The following is a 19,657-nucleotide window of genomic DNA, read 5'->3' on the forward strand; positions in this document are numbered from 1 at the left end:
ATGCGGTTGAGGCAGAGAAAGGAGACAGTGCAGCAATCAGTGCGTTCTCTTACCTCGTTTTAATGCAGCGGATATATACAGAGTGAGGTCCGACAAGCTACAAAGTTACAAAATGTATTTTAAAAAAAGAAATAAAAAGAAACAGACAGCACTGCATGGATGCATTCTGTAAACAAGCAACTAATTTGCATCATTGCACCAAAATATCACCACAAAGCTGAACAAAAGGTGCAGCAGCTGCAGTAGCATGCTTATTAAACCTCTAATCTCTTACTGTTATAAAGACATCACACGCCTAGAAGTATTTTTATAAAGAATTTTAAAATATATTTGTTTGCATTGTGGCCTCAAGGTGGAAAATCAAGTTTAAAAGTGCTGCTGAGCCCCCTGACAAAGACATAAAATAACAAAGGCATGGGACTCAGTGGTAATAAAATGTTTTTAACTGTAGGTATAGAATTTGCCTTTGGCAAGTGACTTGGTTTATATGGTGCATCCTTTAGCCCGGAGACAAGCACTAAAACTAAAAGGTGTTAAGACTGATGATGACTGCAGATACACAAAGCAAGTTGACATACGGGTTTATTTCGTTTATTTATTAATTTTTTACATCATTATTTTAAGGACAGTGTCTCAAATAATCTTGTAATTATAAATAAACGTCAAACATACATGCATTTTAAAATATGAGTTTGAGCTGTTGGTGATTTGTGCGCAATTCATTGTGATAGAGCCGTGAGTAAACACCTGTAAACATTCCTATTAGGTTTAAATCCAATAATCATGAATATCCTACTAGTTATCGTACGTTTTCATTTTAATTTCCAGATTTTTTTTTAAGGTCATATGCGTAAGGATATTTTAGAAATTATACACTGGCTTTCTCTTAATTATATGCGTACCAGATGACCACACTGGAAATAAGTGTATTTTGTACATTGTGTGTTATAATCGGTGATTATGCTTGTATTTTACATGTATTATATTTTTACCAAAAATTAAAACCAAACCGAATTGTACAATAATCTATTTGACATCAAACTATGAAAATAATTTTAATTTGATCATTTACATATTTAAATATATTTGTTTTGTCCTTTTGCTATATGGAAATTAATTGTAATGTATTTCAGTTGCCATTACGCACAGTAAATATTTTTTTATTTATTATGCATTATGTGTTTTTTTTTTGTTTGTTTGTTTGTTTTTATTTTTTTATTTTTTTATTTAAAACATTGTGCAATTTGAAATTTGCTTGAGCGTTAAAATATGAATCACGGTTTGTGAAAGCCAAGCTTACATACAGGTCACCCTGTTGGTCCAATTTTTGGCAATAAGAGCCACAATAAAACTCTCCCTCCATTTTGCGGTGTCCTTGGCATGTGTTCTCTATTGCTTTCTCTCCAGGTTGAAGTTAATCTCTGCCAGGTTTGCTATTACCAGACCCAGGTGGCTCAGCAGCCCCCCGGGTTTGTTTGTAGCCTGAAATTTGGAGGAAATTCATAAAACGGGGGCCTATTTAGATTTTTTTTTCTTCTTCCTTATTTCTTTCCTAAAACGCTGACAGCTTATTTATGACCCTCAAACTACACTGCCGTGGAAATTTGTCAATCAATTCTGTTCAAAACGCAAATATTTCAAAGTGCTTAAATGACTGGAAGTTGGTTGCGGGTTATTTATATGCACACGACTGTGGAACAATAACCAATTTCTGAGGGGAAAACGTGATTAAGTATTTGTGCACTAAGGAGCGGTTTCTACAGACAAAGGCCGTGTGCGCGCAGCTTTTTTTTTTCTTTCTTTTTGGTTCTTTTTAGTAAATTACCAAATGCCATAAAATTATGTTTCTGGCCTGCTAAATTAGCTAAAAGCAGTAGGTACGAAATCTGTGCGCATTATCCAACAGTGGCTTGGTCCTTGTGGGACATGTGATCCAATGAGGAAACTAAATCTATCAATTAATTACGTGTGGCCGATGATTAAATTGTTTTGGCCCGCGCGCTTTGCGGTGTTGTCTTGGCAAAGGGGGGTGCTATCGGTATCTTTGCGCTGCAGTTATTAATTGTAGCTATTAAATCTTCATTTTCACAGCTGCCCGTCTATTATAGCTTTAAAAGTGTTTACTCTGACCACTGGCTTTGATCAGGCCTGTATAATCGTGGCCGAAGCGGCCGTTTGAGTCGTATCATGTTCGTCCAGAGTGCAGTTATGAACAATAATGCCGCGTTTTATTACATCCAGCGGAAGCGTTTATTTTTCACGGGAGACAAATGAGAATGGGGTTCGGTTCACGCGCATTGGGGTCAAAAATAGCCACTTGCTCTGACACCGAATATCCTCTCCGGAGAGGGAAAAGGAAGAAATCTGAGACGCGATTTCTGCCTTATCAGACTCAAATCGACTCCTCTAATTGCACTTTGGCACGCATGGAGAGAAAAATGTGTTCTGGAAGGATTCCGTGACGAAGAAACGTGAGAATGAGCACGCATGGAAAAGTTGATTCAGGATGAGCCGTGTTAGTATGCAGGCCATGTGAAGAATTTTATCCTGAGACACTAATTGCATCCCCCTTTTATACGGTTTGAGTTATCCAAAACCAAAAAGGGCAGACTGGACTGGACTGCAGATCTCTGGAAGTACAAGCTGTACCTCAACCAATAAAAGGCTTAAGCTCAGCAAAATGAATAGCACATGCAGCACGAAGGTTTGGCACACATGTGTTGCCTTATTAGGGCCCCCAGCAAGAGTTTCTCCACCGCACGGCCCAGTGAGCAGCAGAATGAACTGTGGAAACAAAATGTTCTCATCATAGTGGCGAGTCGCATGCACGAGAGGAGGGCCGAGGGTTTTGTTTTTTTTTAACCCATCAATTCAGGCTGTGCTGAAAAACAACTTTTACCTTCACTCATTTGAGGTGAGCTTGGAGATGACAAGATCCACGGCCGTGACATTGGTCCCAATAGCGCCGCCCGGTGGTAGAGGGAAGTCTGCTCCTGAGTCCAGCCCTTTTCACCAAACTGATTCGAGGTGGATAAACCGCGCGAGAGGAAAAGCTTCGCAAATAAAGTACAAGAAGCAGAATCTTTCTCCGTCCCTCCTCTCCCTGTCGTTGCTGTCGCCTCCTTGGTAACACAGTCAATAACCTTGGGTCTCAGACGGTTTATTGCACTGCACTCCAATTGTACAAATGCTCCAGACTCTCAGACAGCTTTTATGGCCGCGTTGCCGCGGCAACGGGGAGGATGTCCCGTAATTAGAGACGGAATTCCAGCGCGCAGTAAAGGATGCGCAAGGCAAGGCCGGACTATGGCAGAGAGAAGCAACCATAAACTTCAGCCTCTCTGCCTGCGTTTATGGCCCTTTTGACTGTCATATATGAACGCCAATGCGCCGCGGCTAGCTCCTATAAACGCACAGATAACAACTGCAAATATGGCAACCCTGGCCAAAGGAGAAGGCTGTTGGAAACGCGGTTCCAAAGCCAAACATGACAGCTTGTATGCCACAGCACGTTGGTTGGCTGTGCAACATCAAAGCGCACGCGAACACGCACACACATGCTGGAAGAAAAAGGCAGAAAACTGTGTAGAGGCCGCTCGTTTGTGAAATGGTGTGGAGAGAGAAAAAAGGGTACATTCATGCAACACTGAATGCTGCAAAAGAGCCTGTAGCTCAAAATGCTGTGGTGCAATGTTCAGATCACAGTCACATATTTAATTCAACATCTAATGATTTAAAACTATTTGTTTAGAATTATGTTCAAATTTTAAAAACAGATTAATGACGTGTTTCATTTGCTTGAGGCAGTTTGCGCCTCTATTAACCCCAAAACGTGCTCAGATCACCAGCGCTCAAATATATTTTGCGTATTTCCTCAAAAATCCCAAGTTAGGTCTCAATTCTTGGTGTGGGGTTTGAATATATATAATGTTTCCCGTTTGCGTAAGTGCTTTAAATTCTGATCATTCTAACGCAAGTGTTACACATCGATGTTGCGTGCATAAAATCTCTGAGTGAATCCATAAAATTATTTGCCAAAAACCACCACGCACAAATATTTTGCGTATGTATCAACTTGTATAGTTATGCACATATTTTTACGTGTTTCTTTTATGCTTCAATACATAATTGTGCTAAATCTAACGCAAACCTTTGAGGTTTACGCATTGGTTTTACGTGCGTAAAATGTTTCGCGTGTGCGTAAATGTATAAAAATGCAGAACAAAACATTTGCACGACAAAATACAACAATCACCACGCACAGATCGATTTATTTCAATATTCATTTGTGTTTTATTTGGAAATATAGTATAATACAGAATACTTTTGGGCATACCAAGCAGTTTATGCAGTGCGGTGAAACTTACCGGCCTTGCCCTGATAGCACACGTGTTGCTTTTTATTTTAATTATACAACAAGATATCAAAAGTCAAGAAAAAACTGTAATATCAACAGCCGACCGATGCGTGAATATGTTGGGCCGTACCTCAGTGCAACTCCACAAGAGTCCAGTGGACGAGCTTATCTCTCTGGTTTGGCCTTCATTCACACATTGATAGTCTTCAAAAATCAAAACAACAATTTGGTTATTGATATTTGCGCAAAAATATTGCTACTTAGCCCTCTGTGGACAGAAATACAACAAAGCACGTTTTGAGGTCAGCGCGAACTGAATAAATGGAGTTTGACTTGGTAAGCCGGCAACAAAGGAAAACAGTAAACAAGTGGCTACAAAATAAATAAGCACACGAAACTGAAACACAATACATTCTGATCCATTCGGACTCATTATTTGGTCACACCAAAGTTCCACATGATTCAATTATTAAAGTCACGTATTCGCCACCAAATATCAATCAACAATTTTCTGATTTACAACAGAAAAAAGTAAAATACATCTTTTGATTACAAAATACACTGGGTCAGTCAATTAATGACTGTTAATTTTGAACGTGAAAAGAGAATAAGCAAAGGCGCCTGTGAATCACAATAATAGTCACGGTTTTTTTTTTTTTTCTTTTCTTTTTTCATCTTTTTTGGCGTCCTTTACGCGTAAAGTTTATTGAGTCCAAAACGCGTCTGGGGAGCAAAATCGAAATCCACAGACTGGTGTCAGGTCGTGATCTGACATTAGATAATTCTGGCCACCAAATCCGGTCATCCTCGAACTTGAAACGAAACCACCCGGCTGTTATTATTGTTGTTGCTGCTGCTGCCACTGTTCCTGCATGACGCAGCCATTGTGGCGCACTGGAGAGTCTGTAAAAGCAGTCAAGTCCCAGTGCTGCTGGAGTGCTGCTTGGACACCTAAAGCAGAGGATTGGACGTGTAATACTGTAATCTATCTCTGTTCAGTTTCTTCTCCTTCATGCGGCGGTTCTGAAACCAAATCTTTACTTGCCGATCGGTGAGGTTGAGCATTCGGGAGAGCTGCAGCCGTTTCTCCTTGTTGATATACACACTAAAAAAGAATTCTCTTTCAAGTTCTCTGATCTGATATTTGGAATAAGGGCACCTTTTCTTGCGCGTCCTCTGTCCATCTGTGAAGCCCCCCCAAAAAAAGAGAGAGAGAAAGAGAAAGAAAGAAAATATGAACATTTCAAATTGCCCATGAAAAGATTTACACGCTTTTGAATGCTTACACGGAACACACGTGAGCAGATTTCCCCGACATAAACCAGCAATGATATATTTCTTATTTCAACATTTCATGTGTCATATGTGATATTATATTACAGTGAAAAGATTATCGGGACATTTTCTGCTGGTTGTGTTGACAAGACACTTGGGGGGGGGGGGTTTGACCTTTTCAACAACGACCTTTCAATTTTGGAAGGTGAATATGAGAATAAACTGCGTTACACGGTGAAAATGAAAATACTGGTTTGAAATAAAGAAAAAGGGAGTTTTATTATTATTTTTTAAACATTAACAGCTTTAGCAAAATTGTTGAGCTTTAAATCAGACATCACCGTCTCTGCGTGTAACTCTTTTAAGGATAAGAAACCGTGAAACAGGCACATTTGGACAAATGCGTAAAATCCGTCCTTGTTGGAATTTATATTTTTAGTGCTCTTTTGGAAATATGAGTGGTTCTTAGAGAAAAATCACCGGACCGATGTCTTTCACGGCCAATTTCAATTCCAAACACGTGATCCTGCAGTTTATAACAAAGTTTTGTTGGGGGTGGGGGTGGTGGTGAGGGGGGTACAGGCCCTCTATAAACCTTATATGCTTATAAAACAGCATATAAAAGTTTTAATAGCATCACGCTAGATTGCAAACTTTCTCTCCTAACCAAAAGGCTCTGACTTTTAATACATACGGCCGCCGTTGCTGGATTTCTCCTCATTGTTTCCGGAAGATAACTCGGGGCTGCTCGTGTCCTCCCGCGGCTCCTTCGCTTCGGCGTCACGGCACGACTGCGCGTCCTCCGGCGCAGAGCTCGGCTGCTTCGACGTCGTTTTTTCCCCTGAAAAGCCGTTTGTGGATGAGCTCTCGGTCGCGTTTCCGTACGCAGTCTCGTAAAACTGGTCGAAGGCTTGTGGCAGGACGCCATTTCTGCCCACGTTCCCGTAGAAATTGGAGGCGGCGGAGCCGGAGCTCGTGTGGTGGTGGTGATGGTGATGATGGTGGTGGTACGCTGCAGCGGCGGCGGCTGCGGGGCTGTTTTTACCGAACACGTCTCCTACTACGGCCGTCTGCGCCGAAAGACAGTCCCGGTGCACCATATCCTCCGTGCTGTTGTAGCACTGGGGCAAGTTTCCCCGGTGCGGCCATTTACCGGACGCGTCAATGGCGGCATAGTCCCTGAACGTCACCTCTCTGACGGGCTGGACCTGCGGCAGGTTAGAGGAGTAGGAGTATGTCATGGGACGGGAGGACGGGGTCTGGGATAAAAAAGATGGGAGACCGGAGAAATCAGCCCCCGCCGACACGTAATAAGTGCAACTGGGCAAATACATGTTCGATCCGACGGGGACCCTTTCGTCAAAATCCATCATCGTCGTTCAGCGTCTGCTATAAGTGTATGGTTGTGGTTTGATTCCTCTATAACCGCCCTGAACATGGCTCTGAGGCGCCGTGGCTGTTGCCTCTTTGAAGCAGGTTCGCTCGGTAGAAATTTGGAGGCGTAAGATGACGTGGAGAGCCATCTCTATCCACTCCACTGAGGAGGAGATCACGTGACCGCGTGGCAGAAATTGACAGATTTTTCAGGCTCTGTGTGTGTGTGTGTGTGTGTGTGTGTGTGTGTGTGTGTGTGTGTGTGTGTGTGTGTGTGTGTGTGTGTGTGTGTGTGTGTGTGTGTGTGTGTGTGTGTGTGTGTGTGTGTGTGTGTGGCTGCATGCAACGGTGTAGGAAAGAGAAAGTGCGTTTTTAAAGTCATGCTGTGCGTCCATTCCTTAATATGTGACAAAGTCAAAAAAAGAAAACAACACCGTGGTGGCGCCTTTAAATCGAAGCTTTAGGAAAATATTAGCACCAGTTTCCCAGATGTTCTGTGCGCCTACATACCCAGATATGGAAACAAATCTGTGCGTAAGCGTAATTCTTTTTACATTTCTTTGCTTATCTTATCATTATTATTATACTATTATTATTATGCAAGACTATATATATATATATATATATATATATATATATATATATATATGTGTGTGTGTGTGTGTGTGTGTGTGTGTGTGTGTGTGTGTGTGTAATATGTGTGGGATTCAGTGTAACTCATCATTGAAGCCTTGAGTGACAATAAAATTAAATAATCCAGAGTTACTGGGTTTAAATGTGAAACTGGAGCACCTATAGAAAGCCACCCACTCTTTAATGTCCGCTTTTAGAAATGTGTCGTCTTCATTTGGAGCTTTACAACACACCATTTGGCTGAGTGGACATTTGGTTATCAGGGTCATGTTCAAAGTAGCGGCTAATGTTTCAACTGGCTGCAGTCATGCGTTACATACATCTGTAGAACAGTCCAAACTACGCTCTTACAAAACTCATTGAAGCGGTATATAAAATAATTCTGGAGTAAGCAATTTTTAACTTAAATAATTACAGTTTTATTGTCTTTTATCCTACGAAACAAATTAATGAATAAACGGATCATATTTTGTCCTTGATCACAATAATAAACAAAACCAGAGCACCACAAAATAGCGCATGAGCTAAAATCGTCTGAAACTCACTTTTGCAAAAATCCGACTGTTAAATATTGTTTTTTTAATTTAAATTAATCCAATTTAGCCTCTAAATAATAAGCTCGTAACTGTTTTTCTTTATCTTTACATTGAATGGATTACGCCAATTCCAAAACATGTAGGATCCAAACTTTTACCATTTTACGCACGATTTTAGGCGCAAATATACACATTTTAACAAGCAGCGCTTGCTCAGCTTTATATATATATATATATATATATATATATATAGTACACAACAAACATTTTCCAGTAATCTCTTCGTATGAATATAGTGAACAATGTGTAGCTACTGTGATCAAGTATTTAAGCAAAAATATGAAAAATATGTGGGAAAAAAATAATGTAAAGGCCACTCTGCCTTGCTTCTTGACTTTCAAAATGATTTTCCTTTTCTTTTCTTTTTTTATGTCTCAGTGCCTCTCAAAGATGAGGCCATCTTTAAAGGAGTTTTGGCGAGGCTGCAACCTGACTCTAATGTGCTGTGAATGAAGGTCTTCAGCTCGTATTAAGAAACATATCGCTGCGGCCCCAGAGTTGGACATAGACTTGTGCATACAAGGGGCCCTGGGCGGTAAATCTGAAACAAAACTTTAAAATATCACATGCATCTTTTACGCATGGATGTATAAAAACAAGGGAAACAAACCTCGGACCAGGACTATGTTATAGAGCATTTTATTTGGATAAAATGCAGGGCGCACAAACAGCTCTACTGCCTTTGCAACCACACGCTCCGCCTCTAGTCAATCCAGACAAATTCTACGAGTTGTGCTGAAGCTTTTAAGCTGTAATTGAGCACAGGATGCCCAGGAAAGCCAAACCCGGCAGTGCATAGACCTGGGTTTTTATAGCTGCCATCGTATTTTGCTGTGCTCCCCCCCACCCCCATCGGCCAGACAGACATCACAAAACTGGCCAAGCGTGATAGGAAGTCGCCACCTACAAGGACTCAAAGTCAGCAACGGTGGATTTCCAAGACCAAGGAAAAGATCACATTGTGCGCACGGCTAAGGTAACAAAGAGACTGTTTAATTACTAGATCAGCTTGTCTTACCGATGCTTAATTGTAAACATGATTATCCGAAAGCAGGCACATGCAGTAAGGTGTATTTCAAAGGTGTATTTCACTTTTAATGTTTTGTTTTAAAAGAGCATGTTCTGATTCTCTGATCGTGATTTTGGTGATCCAGACTGCAGACTGCGTCTAAGCGGAAAAGCTTTCAAAGCCAAAGCTTTGTCTGAACGGTCGACTTCAAGTTCGGGGGAGGGATAAGAGCCCTTCACAGAGAGCAAGGCCCCATTGTGCCCCGGATGGAGTTACTTTGATTGCTTTCGCATTTACGCTGCAGCTTGAGGTCAAAAGACTGACTGAAACGTGAGTCTAAATACAAATCTACGTAACTAAACTCTCCATAGTTTAGATTTATTGAATGCGTTACCAATTGGGATTTGACCATGTAGTGTTTTTTGTGATTTTGCGCATTTACGCGCTGCTATATGTGTTCTACGTATGAGCTATGTGTGTTCAAACGACCAGATTTTGAGAATATAATGTTTTTTAAGAGACAAAATAAGGGAAACTACACCACCGTTGTTTATATAGCCAATGCGAATTAGGTTTTACGCGTAAAAGATATGTGATTGAATTAAATGCCGGTTTCAAACTCGATGTGGCACACAATACTTTAAGAAGGAACTATTCTTGGCAGACAGATAATGTGATATGTAGACATTTAAATCTGTACACGCTGTAAAAGCTTGTCAGACAACAAGTCAAAGTTGTGAAAATACAGTTTAACGCCAAAGCAGGTAGGCCTAAAGGCTTTAAAAGGCGCATTCAGTGTCTTACAAAGAAACCTCCTGTACTTTAAACAAAATAAAACCCACAGCTTTAGGGTGTCGGTTTTGTTTTCATTTTATGACGTAGGAAAAAAAACAGCACCACACCTGCGCCACAAATCCTATATTGTGTATATTCTTTTAATGTGAAAATAAAAACAGCCTTTTAGCGCGGTTTGTTGAGCGAATAGACACCCCGCAGCCCGACGCGCAAAAAAAGAAGGAGACGGGCGCCAACCGTTCACTCATTAATGTGCAACTGTAATAGATTAAACACAACAATGCACATCAATAAAGATCACAGAAGAATTAAAATAGTTTGTCTAAACATGACGGCCGTTTTGCAGTTTGCAGTCACAAGTGCACAACTGAAAGGAAAATGAGCTGCATTAAAGGTTTACAGCTTCCAAACCACGGAAACAGACATCCACGTTTCATTTGTGTGTTTCTTTTTGGCGTTCAACTCCTGATTTATCCACAGGTGACAGAAATGTGGGCCGATGACGATGGCGACGACAGAGGGGCCAGTAAGACCACACGGGGACCAAATCCACGGTCAACGGGAGCGCCACTGAACCACAGTACTGGATTAAACTGCAGAGGCCGCTGGAAAAGGAGGCGTCAGGATAACTGAACGTGAACAAAGGGACACAGTGGAGGGAAGAAAGAAAGAAAGAAAGAAAGAAAGAAAGAAAGAAAGAAAGAAAGAAAGAAAGAAAGAAAGAAAGAAAGAAAGAAAGAAAGAAAGAAAGAAAGAAGGTTACGTCACGCGCCACTTTCGCATTTCAGCTGAAGCGCAAAAACACACGACTAATTTAATTTACAAATTTAAGAATGTGTATTTGTATAGATGACGGTGTGGTTTGCCGAGGAGATGCAATTCTATTTAAATATTAAGTTTTTTTAAACATTGTTGCACTTTGACTTAATTTGCTCACCAGTAACAGAATAATATTTATAATTCGGTTAAAATACCCGAGTTTTCCTCTTTTTTTTTCCAAATTCGACGTCTTATAACGCAGTTTTTTTGTACTTTTGAACATTTTAATGTTGATGCATTGCTGAATCTCCTTTTTTTAATTTCCTATTTGTAGTCTGATAAATGGATAAACACCGTCTTGTTTTGGTTGAACGTGGTAATTTGACGAATTCTTTCAAAGTTTAGTATATTTGGGTCCACGCAGGACAGGATAAATCGTGTTTGGTCTCGTGCTGAAATTGAATACAGACAAATTATATGACCTTTACGCACAGAGGTTATTCTATTTGGCGCAATAACGACGCGATATTTTAATTATAAATTCTGCATCATATGTTCCAGAATAGGAATCTGAACATTGCGTGGCGTTCATATTAAGATAGCAAAAACAGAAGAGCTTTTTTTTTTTTTTTTTTTTAAGAGCTTTTTCCTGTGGCGGAAAAATATAAGCACTGTAAGATAATAATGCATTGTTCTTTTTCAAGATTTGCATGGTATTTATTTTCATTATCACCATTTTATTCTTTTGCACGCAAATAATAACAGTGAAGGCAAAACACACACACACACACACAATAGACACAAAGAACACTGGAAAACGCAATCTAACACGTGGCTGCAGGATGTCACATATATAGCATGAATATCCACAGTAAATAAAATATAGAAATGCACACAGTGAGGTTTTATGACGGAACAGCGGCGGCAGATCGCGAAGAGAAAGTGGTTTGACACAGAGGAAGATTTTAGTTAATTTCGGTCAATACTGTCGTTTGATTGTTGTCATCGTTTTGGATCAGTTTTTACTTACTTCATGCTTTTCTTGCTCGGTTTTTGGTTGGAAGGGTGCAGGTCTCCGTTACGCACTGCGAAGGTCAATGTGTCTGTCTGATCACTCATCTGAAAAGCTTTTTGTCACTAAAGTTCCTATTGCATCAATTTTGGAATGTTGTTTTCTGATTATGCACTTTAAAAAATTAAGATGTTTCAGCTCAGCGAGCAAACAGAACCTGTTTTCATTACACACTCAAAAAATGACTCACTAGATGAATTCAATTCAATTATGAGCAGGATTTCCATCTAATAAATAAATGTAGCCCCAACTCAAACAAATCACATTCATGCAAGAGAATTTAATGGAAATCCAATGAGTCAGGGCTTGAGTGCATATTAAGTAAGAGCTGAAGATATTTTTAAAAAATTGACAGCTTTTCCTATTAATATCTGTAATATATAAACATTTAGATTATAATTTTCTTCACCTGTCATTTGTGAATTTGGTCAAAGGACAATGTGCAGCTTTTTTTTTTTAAATGTTTATTTATTCATTTTAAGAAGACCGTTAAACCTTTTAAACCTCTTCAGGAAAAATTCACACTTTCGCCTGAGTGTGGCAGCAAAGTTTAAATCTTTCACAGTGAGGCAAAGTCCGTCCGGCCCCCACAGTCGGGTGGGCGGAGCATTCTGCTGGGTGCTTTGGCTTAACGTCACTCATGAAGGCGGGAGTTTCAGATTTGTTTTGGTCCTTTCAGAGCCAATGAAATGCAGAGGTTCTCCCCAATGAACCAATGAGCACGTGAACCTGTGACGTCATTACTGTCGCAAATAAATCTACTGTGTGTGTGTGTGTGTGTGTGTGTGTGTGTGTGTGTGTGTGTGTGTGTGTGTGTGTGTGTGTGTGTGTGTGTGTGTGTGTGTGTGTGTGTGTGTGTGTGTGTGTGTGTTTGCGCCGGAATGTCCTGGGAAGCCACACAGCACGCTCCTCTCTCGTTCCAGAGTCCTTATGTGACACACATGAGCGCCGCTGTGTGTGACGTCACAGGACGTGGGAGTGCTTTGACACCGCAGGTGAGCTCGTGTCCGTGCAGAAGGCTGCCATGTGGTGAATGAAAGTAACCCTCTACATTTAATCATGCACATATTCTTGATTGTAGCTGTTTTCAAAGCATATTTCCTATTATTATTATTATTATTATTATTATTATTATTATTATTATTGCTACAAGCAGTAGAATATTAATGTAAGAAAAAGGGTAGCGGAATATCAGTTGTAGCCTTTATATATTTATATTATTGTATGCTTTGTTACATTGTGGGCTGTTACAAATATAATAGTTGAGCATATTATTTTAATCCAGGGATATTTAAATTAATGTGGTTAAACATTTTAAAACATATATATTGTGTAATTATCTGAAATAGCGATTAGCTGAAATAATAAATGTCATAATAATAATAATAAGAAGAAGACGAATAGGAATAGAGCTCAGTGACCACTGGGATGGGCTCCAACTCCCTGTGACCCATGAGTGGAATATGCGGCTTTATAAGATGGGAGGACAATAATAATAATAATAATAATAATGATGATAATAATAATAATAATAATAATAATAATACCTTTCCAAGTAGGCCGAGTACAGATTTGACAGAACAAAAGTGATCCAAACCGGTGGCAGCGATCAAACGGCAGCACGTGCCCCCCCCCCCCCCCCCCCTTCCTCGTGACTACAAGTAACTTTGGATAAAAGCATCAGCTAAATGACTAATAAAATCACTGATGTAAGAATAAAAAAGAGAGAAATGTATTTTGAGCTGGAATATTTTTGACCTCCCTGAGACCCTGCGTTCACATGCGGGGAGTTTTATTCACTCATTCATTCATTCCAAAACTACATTTCCAGTTCACATTCAAGTCTTAAAAGGATATACGTAAACTATAAAATACATATGTATTATTTATTGAATGATGTATTTATTCATTCATTCATTCATTCAACAACTTCATTTCCATTTCAAATTCAAGTCTTAAGAGGATATAACATATATATATATATATATAGATAGATAGATAGATAGATAGATAGATAGATAGATAGATAGATAGATAGATAGATAGATAGATAGATAGATAGATAGATAGATAGATAGATAGATAGATAGATAGATAGATAGATAGATAGATAGATAGATAGATAGATAGATAGATAGATAGATAGATAGATTATTGATTCATTCATTCATTCATTCAAAACTACATTTCCAGTTCAAATAATTATTATTGATTTGTTCATTCATTCAGCAACTTTATTTCCTTTTCAAATTCAAGTCTTAAGGGGATATAAACTATAAAATAAATATATATTATTTACTGTTTGATTGATTTATTCATTCATTCAACAACTACATTTCCAGTTCAAATTCAAGTCTTAAGATGATATAAACTATAAAATAAATATATATTATTCATTCATTCATTCATTCAAAAATTACATTTCTAGCTCAATTTGAGGTCTTAAAGCATATAAACTATACAATAAATATATATTATTTATTTAATTATTTATTTATTTATTCATTCATTCATTCATTCAAAAACTACATTTGCAGTTCAAATCCAGGTCTCAAGATGATATATATATATATATATATATATATATATATATATATATATATATATATATATATATATATATATATATATATATATATATATATATATATATATATATATATATGTATATATATATATATATGTATATATATCATTCTTTCTTTTATTATTTTTGTCTGTTTATTTCGACTAAATTAGAGTATATTTATGTTGTTGTTCTGCAATTATTTTTTTAAAATATTTTTAAACACTCAGCTTTTTAAAAGCCTAAAGCCAGAGAGCCACTGCACTCAACATTGCAGCCTTGTTTAGTTTTGTCCACTTGCTACCTCTCTTTAATATAAAGAGCTCTTACAAGTTTTGGAGGTTGAACTCAACTTTACAGCTCAACTCAACTTGTAAAGTTGAGTTCAACGTCCAAAAGTTGTAAGAGCTCTTTGTATTAAAGAGAGGTAGCAAGTGGACAAAACTAAACAAGGCTGCAATGTTTGTCTGCAGTGTGGATATCTGTTTTCACCGCCCGTTTGACGAGTGGTACGTTATCATGTAACGTGTTTCGTGTCCGGAAGGGGAGAAAACAAATGTGGCTATAAGGTGTAAATACAAGCATGTAAAATACAGTAAGGAGACATTCCAGTTCATAAAGGTGACACACGTCAAATTAAATAGTTTTTGTCAAATATTGTGAACGTTTTTGTGCCACGCGGCCGCAGGTGGGACACTGAACGCATCAGCCGTTTGCTGCACGAGAACACGTGAACACAACGATGCGCTCGACTTTAGCAAATAAGCAGACACACATACAGAAATAAATATTGTTATATTTGATGTAAATTCTGGCCTCAAATGCGTTTCATTGCTCTATGTGCAACCGTACAAAGAAAAGAAGGAAAAATATTTAGTGCTCACGTTTAAATGTCAGTTTTGTAAATTTTTTTTGTTTGTTTTATTTATTTATTTATTTATTTATTTATTTATTTATTTATTTATTTTGCACCATGGATCTGTGATGTGATCAGTGAACGATACATTGAAATTAATGTCCGGTTTCAAATGAAAACCCTGAATAAAATAATTTCTCACAGTTGCCAATGTTTATCTATCTATCTATCTATCTATCTATCTATCTATCTATCTATCTATCTATCTATCTATCTATCTATCTATCTATCTATCTATCTATCTATCTATCTATCTATCTATCTATCTATCTATCTATCTATCTATCTATTAGCATATATGTTTTGTGTTTTCTTAATTCTAATAAATGAATTATATAACCACGCAAGAATTCAGAAAATCTACCAGGTTTGTTTCACAAGCAGACTAAAGTGTACTAAGTGTTTAAATCCTAAATTATAATTTCCAATCAAAGAAATTCACGATTATAAGAATTTGTGTTTTTGCTTTTTGGGCTATTTAGCCTAAACAATCAGCATAAAATATATGCAACAACTACAATAACAACATTATTATTATTATTATTATTATTATTATTATTATTATTATTATTATTATTATTATCAGCAACAATAATAATAACAACAATGCGGATCTTATTAGAAAATTGAGGCAAAGTGACGCTGCTCGCTTTGTCAGATTTCTAAGTTATAATGTTACTTCTATACGTAGGGTAACTGCACTTCCCAGCATGTGCTGAAATAATTTATTAAATAAGAAAATTTGTCAAAATTTCAAAGTTTAAATATCTTTTGCTCTGTCGACGTTTAAGGCGTTGTACAGAAATTCAAAACAACGTTATAGAAGAAAAAATATAGCCTACGTAGTCAAACGTGCACAAAATTGAACGGTCGTACTATAATTTTGAATTAATAATTATAGTTCTACTGTACTGCAACGGGAAGTAAAATACAGAGTATTAATAACGGAGTTTAAAAACATGTTTGGCTATTTTAAAGTTTTATAATATATTTTTATTCGTTTGTTTAATGCGGCTTAAGTCCAACCCAAGTTGTTGTTGTTGTTGTTATTATTATTATTATTATTATTAAAATTGAACGATCGTACTATAATTTTGAATTAATAATTATAGTTCTACTGTACTGCAACGGGAAGTAAAATACATAGTATTAATAACGGATTTTAAAAACATGTTTGGCTATTTGAAAGTTTTATAATATATTTTTATTCGTGTTGGTTTAATGCGGCTTAAGTCCAACCCAAGTTGTTGTTGTTGATATTATTATTATTATTATTATTATTATTATTATTATTATTATTGTCATTTGTGGACACTGATAATCTATTCGGGAATATCTCGAAACCATCGCTAGAGGGCGATACGACCATACATTTCTGCCAAGATTGGCGTCAACTAACTTCTGGTGTTTTCAAACATTGCAATTTAATTATAGAATTGTGTCGATTTTTTGCAGTCAAATTGGTTTTCTGTGGGAAAAACATAAAGAAAACATACAAAAGTCACATAAATCTAATATTATGACATTTTGATCGTCTTAAATTCGATCTTTAAGTTGACATGTCAATGTAAAAGCAAAAAGATGTGGTCTCTCATTGTGATGGGACTGAAACGGTTAATTTGCCAAGATAAAATTCAACCAAGTCCATATTTTTTATTGGGACGGACTTTAACACCGACACACAGACAAAATATCCTGAATATCATGCCGGAATTGACTTTACATACAACCTCATGATGAATACGCACACGTTATAAAAGCGATGGTGGATATGAACAAATATCCCGGGTGATTATCTTAGCATTATAATAAGAACTGCACCATGAATTGGATATCAATGAGAGCACATAAAAGCAAAGCGTGTGAGCGGGGTGGATTAATATTTAACATGTCCAAGGTACAAATCCATGTCAGTTCCTGTGAACCTCCGCATTTCGCACTCTCAATAAAACTGCAGATAAAGGTGTAGCTCGGTGGCACATAATAGGAGTCACATTTCCTTGAGTGAACATGCCAAAAAAAAAAAAAAAAAAAAAACAAGCCACACATTCTGCAGATTATATATATATATATATATATATATATATATATATATATATATATATATATATATATATATATATATATAATTTTCTCCCCACTTGACTCGGTATTTTACAAGACATTTTGGACATAAATGGTCCAGTTTTCTTCCAGAATCTCCGGAAAATCATCTGGCAACATACAAATGGATCGTGTTGAGTCAGGAAGCGATTGAAATGTTCCAATCCGGGTGTCCAAGTGAGTGCGCATTGCGCAGCGCGCGCACGCGCTTTTACAGTTAGTCTCCACGCTGTCCATCACGTCACGGAGAGACTAGCTGATGGTTTTCAATTTGTTCACAATTTTCTTCTCCTTTACGCGTCTATTTTGAAACCATATCGTCACCTGTCTCTCGGACAGGTTGGTCTGCGCTGATATCCTCCTCCGTTTGTCCTTCGTGATAAATTTATTGGCGGCGTACTCGCGCTCGAGTTCCTTCAGTTGCACCTTGGTGTATGGCACGCGCTTCTTTCGTCCACGTCGGTACGAGCCCGAGTCTCCTCCGGTGTGGGACACCGCGTCTGGAAAACACAAGCAGATCGATCAAAATGATTCACGTGATTCCGTTTGTGTTCATGCAAAAAAATAAAGTGTGTGGTCAAAAATATGACTTTTTAAAGACCCATTCTATGACTTGTTCAATCAAGCAGACATCCGCGTAAATATAATGACCTGATCAACATGTCAAGAAAGAATAAAATTGGCGCAATTTGCCACTAAATAACAATAATTAATTTAACAATAATATATAAATTAATCTGGTGCTGTTCTGCACGCCCCACTGCGTGTCCTTTTGTTGGCCAACAACTCAGTCCGGTGCCCTGACGGGTGTAGCCTACCTGGAAGAGGTTTCCAGATGTGTCCAGGCTGGGGCTGCTCCTTGGCGCAGTAAACCTGGCTGTTCCACCCGTTCGCAGCCAGAGTCCACGGTTGGTAGCTCTCCATAGGCAGCAGGGACTCGTGCCTGGCCTCCGAAGGCGCACTGATCGTTGGTACCACGGGAACGTCCAGGTAACTGGGCACAGGTTGGTACGGACCTGTAGGGTAAGACGGATAGAAAGCGAATTCCTTCGCCCGAGAGGTGAAATCTTCACCGGAGGCGGACGTGTCCATGTATTTCTCCCCGTACGCGGAGGGGGGCTGCGCTCCGCACGACTTTATGCTGCTGTGATGTGACATCCTGCACGGGTAATATCCGCTACCGAAGTACCCGTACGGCAGCGAGGCGCTGGAGGAGTTCTGAGCCGCGGAACACGGGCTGCACTGCTTCACCGGTTCGCCCATGCCGGAGGTGGGGACGTCGCTGGACGAGTAAGACGAGCTTGGTGCCAGGGACGCGGGGTGTGCCATCAGATTCCTGCACTGGTTTGCAGCAAAGTTGCCACCAGCGAAACCCTCCATGTTCTTACTCACTTCATCGGAACCGCCGCCGTTGTCGTAGAGGAACATCACCGAGGGGTCGACCCAGCGAGGACGGAGGAGCAGTGACGTTGTCATAGCACGGCATCCAACATTGAAGCTTCTGGCTCTTTTTTAAAAAGCCTACAGACTGAAAAAAGGGAGATACTGGTTCCCGGAGAGTAAAGGCGCTCTGACGCGTTCAAGAGCGCGGAGGTCGCGCTGTCATTGGCTCAAACGTTACCACGTGACCAAGCTATGCAAAGAGGACGGTAAACATCCCCGAGTGGAGATAATTAAATGGAGAAAAATGCGGCGGAGTAAGGTACTTTTGAATTAGGTGGTTGCAGCAGAACCATGCTTTTTTAAGGGAAAAAATGTGCACATCTCTGTTAGATATGAGGTCAAATTACAGATTATCAAATGAATGATAAATTTGGTTAGTGGTGACTAATATTTATGTAAGATTGGAAAGAAAGTCGATTCCTGAAAAGTAGCTGATGATTACAAATTACAGCAGCGAGCGAGCTGTCTGTGCGTAATAGGACATTTTACGCATGAACGCCAAGCGTCCGTTTCTGTCTGCGTCGCCTTAGCAGCTGAGTGTAACATACTAAACACGCATTACTATATGTTACTATAACGTTACAGCGTATAATACTCTAGAATCCACAAGGAGCTAATATTTTTCTAACCTCAGTGCGTAAGCGTCAGTGCGTAAATCTCACTTTTACATACACATGCAACTATTTGTAAATAACTTTTTTTATTTTCACTTTGTGGTTTTAGGTGCAATGAAGAGAAATATGTTTTCGCTTTTGTTTA

General features: G+C 38.6%; 2 protein-coding genes across 2 annotated transcripts; both read right to left on the minus strand.

Moving 5' to 3' along the window:
• Positions 1-5,040: 5,040 nt before the first annotated feature.
• hoxa11a (homeobox A11a) lies at positions 5,041-7,086 on the minus strand. Its single transcript, XM_034160765.1, has 2 exons — positions 6,327-7,086; positions 5,041-5,541 (listed from the first exon to the last, which is right to left on the minus strand). The coding sequence occupies exons 1-2, from the start codon at positions 7,003-7,005 to the stop codon at positions 5,309-5,311; spliced, it is 912 nt and encodes a 303-aa protein (XP_034016656.1). The 5' UTR covers positions 7,006-7,086; the 3' UTR covers positions 5,041-5,308.
• Positions 7,087-17,493: 10,407 nt separating this feature from the next.
• Positions 17,494-18,980, minus strand: LOC117501877 (homeobox protein Hox-A13a). Its single transcript, XM_034160844.1, has 2 exons — positions 18,274-18,980; positions 17,494-17,955 (listed from the first exon to the last, which is right to left on the minus strand). The coding sequence occupies exons 1-2, from the start codon at positions 18,929-18,931 to the stop codon at positions 17,708-17,710; spliced, it is 906 nt and encodes a 301-aa protein (XP_034016735.1). The 5' UTR covers positions 18,932-18,980; the 3' UTR covers positions 17,494-17,707.
• Between the last annotated feature and the right edge of the window lie 677 nt (positions 18,981-19,657).

This window comes from Thalassophryne amazonica, chromosome 20 (assembly GCF_902500255.1).
Source record: "Thalassophryne amazonica chromosome 20, fThaAma1.1, whole genome shotgun sequence".
Classification (NCBI taxonomy): Eukaryota; Metazoa; Chordata; class Actinopteri; order Batrachoidiformes; family Batrachoididae; genus Thalassophryne; species Thalassophryne amazonica.